General features: G+C 43.6%; 1 protein-coding gene across 4 annotated transcripts in view; it reads right to left on the reverse strand.

Annotated features, from left to right (window-relative positions):
* The window catches only part of LOC138003993 (nucleolar RNA helicase 2-like), a 45,624-nt gene that overhangs the window by 16,856 nt on the left and 21,268 nt on the right, over window positions 1-7,500 (reverse strand). For all 4 annotated transcript variants that reach the window (XM_068850356.1, XM_068850354.1, XM_068850353.1 and 1 more), the window contains one exon: window positions 452-540. In XM_068850356.1, coding sequence (XP_068706457.1) covers window positions 452-540 — 89 coding nt within the window. The remainder of the gene's footprint in view (window positions 1-451; window positions 541-7,500) is intronic.

Genomic DNA, 7,500 nt, shown 5'->3' on the forward strand with positions numbered 1-7,500 from the left:
ATACGGTAAGACAATATTAGTCCAGTATTTTTACATCTGCAGAATTGCTCCTGACCTTAATTATCCCTAATTAATAACAACAACACATTACAATAATAATTATTGTAATTAATGTTAAATTTTATTGAAGTAAGAAAGCGATAGAAACTGACAATTAAACCAGGTCGTAAACAGACAGCAGCTGTGGAAGTTTACCCTCCTAGGGAACTGCAGGTCCAATTTCTCAGCGTCTTGGGAAATAATTCCAAATGCAAATCAATACAGATATCTCAGGCATCTGACTTGTACAAAGAGATCCCTTTAAACCCTTCCCCACTCAAGGTGAGTCTTGGCGATTTTTTTCACTTGCCGATTGGGGGCACGTTAGGAGTGAATTAAGGTTCATGGATAATGATAAGCTGTGGTTGCAGATAAAAGTGAAAGATGCCTTCAGTCGATAAACAATTCTTACCTCCTCGATATGATTCTGCTAAGATATCTTCAACGGACTGAGAAAAGCCCATGTCCAACATCCTGTCAACCTCATCAATGACAACATGCCTAAAAGATAATAATAATAATTTTTAATGAAAGCAGGCAGAGCACATTTCACAGGTAAGAATAAGAATACCCTTAGCGCAAATTTAAAATAGGAAGTCCTGGTCCACAGGAAAAAAACTCCTTAAACTCCCCAAAATAGTGATACTGGTCATGAATAACAAAGGCCAGATGTGAATTAATGCTTTGGTGCGCAATAAAAGACAATACACACAACTTGGGTGTAAACGAGGGGCAGGGAATGTACTGGCAAGGCTCGGATAATACCCACCGCCGGTATGGACCACCGGATGAGGGGCCTCGGCAACTAGCCGAGGGGGTGCCTCATGCCTGTATTGCAAGGCGGGCATAGTTGCTGGCATAATGTCCTGGGGCCAAGTTAACCCAGTCCAGCAGAGTAACAATATGCCCCCTCCCTAACGGGGCTTCAGCACAGGGCTGAAGGGGTGCCGCAGGCAGCAATTCCCCGCCCATATTTTATTAAGAACTATTGAATAGGTTACAGAAGCTCATAAGGAAAAAATAAAATAGAATACAAGAGAACCAGAAAGCAAACAGGGCGGGAGGGAGGGATTAAATTGCTCAACGGAAAAAACAGAACTAGTTGAGCTTTGGAAATGTCAAACTGAGAAGGCTCGCATGGCGGGATGAATGAAATAGCCAAATAAGGTAGTCACGTGATGGGAAGTCACGCTCTCCTCCCAGGCGCTGCCCAGTATTTGCTTACCAGCATTAACATCTATTTTATTCTAAAATATCATTTAATGCTTTGGTGCGCAATAAAAGACAATACACACAACTTGGGCGTAAACGAGGGGCAGGGAATGTACTGGCAAGGCTCGGATAATACCCACCGCCGGTATGGACCACCGGATGAGGGGCCTCGGCAACTAGCCGAGGGGGTGCCTCATGCCTGTATTGCAAGGCGGGCATAGTTGCTGGCATAATGTCCTGGGGCCAAGTTAACCCAGTCCAGCAGAGTAACAATATGCCCCCTCCCTAACGGGGCTTCAGCACAGGGCTGAAGGGGTGCCGCAGGCAGCAATTCCCCGCCCAAAACGCCGAGATAAACGAGGAGTGCCCTGTGCGAAGCCCATTTAGTGGTTTTGCTCCCATCTCCACGGAGTTGCAATAGCGAAAAGCAAACATTGCCTGCCCCAAAGGTGAAAGTAGAGAACCGACGAGTGGAGATAGGGGTCGAAAGTACGACATGAGCATAAAAAAATAAAATAAAATAAAATAAAAATAAAAAATAAAAAATAAAAACCCAAAGCCAATGGGCGTCGCATAGAGACTGGAGGGGATAGGACCCTCACACAAAACAATTAACTGGAGGGGATATGACCCTCGCACTAGACATTTGAATGGAGGGGATAGGACCCTTGCACAAAAAATTTGACTGGAAGGGATAGGACCCTCGCACTAAACATTTGACTGGAGGGGATAGGACCCTCGCAAAAAACATTCGACTGGAGGGGATAGGACCCTCACACAAAACATTCAGCTGGAGGGGATAGGACCCTCGCACAACACATTTGGCTGGAGGGGATAGGACCCTCGTGCAAAACATTTCCGTCAAAATAGTCATTTCCAATAGTACTACATGAACTTGAAGGGCAGAAAGCCTAAGGAAAGAGAATGTCACAGAAAGCCCTCAAGTGCCGAATGGGCCTTTTTCCTTTTTTGTTTTAAAGGAGAAACATGGCATTAAGCTTAGGATAGTGCTTTCACCCATGTGATGGCTGGGATGTGGCTGAAAAGGGGATGAAAGGCAATCGTAGAATGGAGAAATGAGGGTGGGGGGGGGGGGGGGGAAGCAAACGCACACAGCAGGCTTCCAGGGGGATGCCAACATGATTGCTGTACCCATCGGTGAAAACACTATAGGTTCAGGACAATACAGGAAAATATGAATTAAGTTATCCAAGGAACTGTCATAGATCATTACTGATTGTTACAAAAATCCAAGTTTCAATGAGATACTCAAGTGCTCTCAAGGATTCCAGGGGGTTGTTAGCAGGAGGAGCAAGAGGCCAATGACTGAGGAACCTGACATATTGTTTCCTTTGGAGTCCTGATGTAAGCTTGGTATGTGTTAGGATTCCAGCGACCCAGAATTTGAAGAGCCAGTTGAAAATGCCAGTGATTCTGTCGGTTGTAGCAGCACCAATACTAAAGCTGTGAGAGGCAGAGGAGGAGCTGTCATTGTCACAGAGGTTTAAGAGAGACCATAAGTTGTTGGTGTGTGAAGTCTGGGTGAGATATGGTCCACAGGAGAAGCTGAAGAGTAGCTGGCCAGGGTCTTGAGTTGCAGTTTTGAGCATATAATCTTGCAGGGCAGACGATGCATAAAGGTCTGAGTTTGACCTTGCAAGACTGAGCCTGGCTGTCTCCCAGAAAGGGTCAGTTTTGGACTTTTAAGTTGCAGTGTCAAATGAAGTAGGGTGAAGGATGTTGGGATGGAAAGAAATGTCTGTTCTAGCAAGGTGGGACTGAGGGTCAAAATTGCCATTGCAGGTAAATTCGCTGCTTCTTAAGAAGCCAAAAAATGGGTAAATGCAGCCCATAACATAAAGGAGTCAACATTTGGTAGACTTAAAAGGTTGTAACTTAGTATACTTAGATGCTATGGAGAACTGATGAGGTGATCAGGTGGTAAGCCTTCTTGCATTCCCATGGGAGAGCTTGATTCCCTTCAAACTTTTGTGAAGGACTGGCATAGCCAGAATGTCCAGGAGACGGCCAGACTCAATGTGAAGGTTGTCAAGTGCTGCCAGATAAACATAATCGTGCCGTAGGAGTCTGTATTGCACAGATGAGTAACAAAAGGGATCAGGGTGAACTTGTGAGCAAGTCGAACAGGGAGGGGAATATGGAAAGCTGATTAAAAATGAAGGGGCACTCCGTAGGCCAACGGGACGGGCTGTGTTGAGGTAGTAGTGGTTTTTCCGGGCCATTCCCTGGAGCTCCCTCAGGGGTGAATGGGGATTAGTCTGGAGGCAGGTTACGGGGTCTGAAATTGCGCCTTCCTGGTTGCTAATGCGACTAAAAAATTGAGTACTGCCGACCAGAATTTCACAACTGGTCACCATTGTTAAGGTCAGATCTGTTTGCCAAGAGGTGTCTTACTTTTTATCCTGAGACTGTTTTGAAATAGAAATGAAGGAGTTTTTCCGTTAACAACCTCCATAACCTCACAAGCCGTTGTTTCTCATAAAATATGTATTGCAGGGGGAAAAACGACTCAGTAAAGAGATTCAAGGACTGGTGTGAGGAATGTACCTCTATGGCGGATTGTGTTCGACAGGGTGTGACTAGTGTTTCCGTAGCTGAAATTTTCGACAAACTAGGGGGCAGATAGATTTCATTATTACATGTACATTCAAGGTCGGATACCTTTTCTCTCCAAAATGTGCGCTTTTGAAAGTGAAAAGATAATGCTTGACACATACACAAGACCATGCGGTCGTTGCTTTCTGGTATCTGTAAAACAGGTCAAAATGTACAAGTTAATTTGGACCCTGGGGTAGATGTCTGTTTTAGAGGGAGAGGTTTGTGGCTGTTTTCCTACGAAAGTCAACATCATAGGAAGGCCATGCCAAGCCCGCAACTTCCTTTGGGTAATCGAATGGTCGCTTGATAGGGGAACATCTCTACCGCCCTTTGGGGAAAAGAAGTGAGAAGTGCAGAACCAGGGGTGGATCCAGAGTAGTTCAAGTGACTTGCAGAAATCACTCAAATTTCTCCCAAACCTTATTTTTCAGCCCTTTATTGCAGTTCACGAAGTCAACTATCCTTCTTGTTTTAATTTTTTTTGAGAAATATGACAAGAAAATCGCTCCCAATTGATCGACAGATAAACAGCTTACTTCAACAACAAATCAAAACAAATCGCGAAATTCTGAAATCCCTGTTCGAGACAATAATTTTTTGCGAAAGAAACAACATAGCCAGGTCCACGAGATGATGATCCACAAAATGCCAGTCTTTCTGGAAACTTTCAGGCACTATTAGAATTTCGAATTGACAGCGGCAATCAAACACTGCAACGTCACTTGAAAACTGCACCCAGAAATGCGACATATTATTTTCTTAAACCCGTCAAAACAAGATGATTACAACTGTGGGTGCTATCATAGTGAATAATTTGTCGCAGGAAATCAGGGGGGAGCAATTATTTTTCTATTATGTCTGACGAAGCAGCTGACGTATCAAACAAAGAAAAAACTTTCAGTGGTGATCAGATTTCTTGATTCAACCAAAACAGTCAGAGAAGGGTTTGTGGGATTCTACCTTTGTGAGGATGGAACGACAGGAGCAGCTTTCAAAGATTTAATATAGCTGATTTAGGATTATCTATGGATGACTGTCGAGGCCAATGTTATGATGGTGCGGGAAAATGGCATTCGGAGAGCACCAAATTTCAAATTTTCTTGGGGGAGCATGCCCCCAAACCCCCCTAGTTTAGTTGGTGCAAATCACTCATGAAAAATCCTGGATCCACCCCTGAGAAAACCATACAGAAAATGCCGACAAGAATCGAGCTGGGCTTACTTTTTCCGAGAGGAGGGGGGAAACTCTTTGTGGTTTACCGATAAAGGAAATGGAAAGCGCGGGAAGGTCGTTATCTGAAAGGCGCGAGTTTTCTGGCAGCACCGCGACAAACTCAACATACTCACCCTTTAATGTTGCGCGTTTAACTTTGGTTGGAACATGTGCTGATAACGGCGACTGTCCTTGAAAAATGGGGAAGGAATGTTGTTGCTGGCACTGGGATGGTTGAGAAGGCTGGCGATGAAGTCGAAGTCGTCGGTGAGTAGCAAATGGCGGGAGTTTGTCGAGGTTGCACAGATTGAGGCGGAGGCTATTGAGGTTGGAGCAGGAACTGATTTGGCGGTAGATTCCTCGATTTTCGTCCACGATGATGGAAATAAGAGTAGCTAACGTGGTTGGGGACGTGTCTGTGTGTGAAGCTCTTCTTGCTTGGACGCCATCTTGGAATAAAATTTGACCGTTTTGACCGCTGTTTCAAGCAGCGCATCGTCAGGGATGGTGACAATTGGTGGGTCTATATAGGATGAAACTTCCTCAGCAGAGGCACTTGAAGTAAAGGGGGTTCACGGTGGAGCGTGAACGTTTCTCTGCCGGTCAGATGGACGCTTGGTGTACGCGAGCTACAAGATGGTGCAGAAGGAACAATGGTGTGAAGCCGTTCAATAAATTGTTCCGGAGTTCCAGTAATAAATAAAAGGTTTGAGATAGCAAGGGGCGTAAAAAACCGCGTTTGTGAGGTCGGCAAATTCCCCAGCAAAGATTAAATTGCTCAACGGAAAAAACAGAACTAGTTGAGCTTTGGAAATGTCAAACTGAGAAGGCTCGCATGGCGGGATGAATGAAATAGCCAAATAAGGTAGTCACGTGATGGGAAGTCACGCTCTCCTCCCAGGCGCAGCCCAGTATTTGCTTACCAGCATTAACATCTATTTTATTCTAAAATATCATTACAATATATCATTATTTTTATCCATGGCAAAAAATAATGCATACAATAAAATTAATACACATTATATGGGGTTAAAATTGCTCATCGCCTACAACACCTGACACAAAAAGAGTTGAGACTTCTCCATTTCTCAAACTTTTGGACCACAGCATCAAGAAGGTCAATAATGCCCCTACCCCTAAACCTACCCAACAAACTTTTGTTCAGGAAGATGCATCTGGTCCCAACATTGCCCTGGAAGTGAAAGGGGGGGGGGGGGGTGGGGGGGAGGTGGAGAAGTACTGGACATTTATTTCATGCAACAGAAGTCCAGATTGTAGCTCCTCTGTATATGTATGTAATTCTGCTGGGGAATGTGGAGAATCAAGCTATATCATCACAAATATCACAAGCCACTATTTAGCAGGTGGCAATAAAAATAAATTAATACATTATTTATTAATTGTTTTTAACCCTTTGACGTCCAAACTGGCCTAAACCGGCCAGACTTAGTATTTTACTCTGTCTAACGCCAGACGGGGAACCCCTGGGAGTCAATGGGTTAATGTTTTTGCCTTCAACCTTTTGGCCTGAAAATAAATGAAATCCGACCAAATTCGCACAACTGCATCAGATTTCCGAAAAAAGCCACAATATTCATCAAAACTAATCAGCCATAAAATTATGTGTCAGATATTGATGGACGTATCAATTAAGTTGTATGATTTGATAATGTGGCACTAACAAGTCTGAATGACAAATAATATTGTTATACCTCCCAACTCAAATACTTTTTCCGATTGAAGGAGAATGTGTCACGTGCCATGGGGCAAAACTCACTAACTCCCTAGGGCAAACAAAACTCACTAACTCCCCAGGGAAACAACGACTTGAACTGTCGACCCGCACATGATCAGGTTGTGCACCTTTGAAACAGCGCCAAATTTGTATGCCAACTGCATCTAGCAAATAATTTTTATGCAGTCATGGCAGCTAAACGGTTTCAAGCAAGATCTGAAGAAGAAATTTTAATGAAGTTTTAACATTTGTGATTAATTTGAATTAACCCTTTGGCGTCCAAACCGGCCTACTCTGTCTAACGCCAGACGATTTTACTCTTCAATGGGGAAACCCTGGGAGTCAATAGGTTAACATTTAAGATTTTCAACTAATTTTATATGCAAATTCTATAAACTAATTGCGATTTTGAGACGGCAATACCACATTATATTGACGGCTAGTTGGGAGAAAATATATTCCGTATATAATGTGGTATTGCTGTCTTAAAATCGCAATTAGTTTTGTATCACGATCCATCATTTATAAGGATAAATGAAACTGTAAACTAATCAACCCACGCCTGATCGAAATTTCAATTCTTTCTACCTGTGAAACGTATCCATGGTACCGTAATTTCTGGCCGATTACCCGCGGGTAATGCGTTAATTTTCCAGTAAACCGCGGTTGCTGCGGGTAATAGG

This window comes from Montipora foliosa, chromosome 5, assembly GCF_036669935.1.
Source record: "Montipora foliosa isolate CH-2021 chromosome 5, ASM3666993v2, whole genome shotgun sequence".
In the NCBI taxonomy this organism is placed as follows: domain Eukaryota; kingdom Metazoa; phylum Cnidaria; class Anthozoa; order Scleractinia; family Acroporidae; genus Montipora; species Montipora foliosa.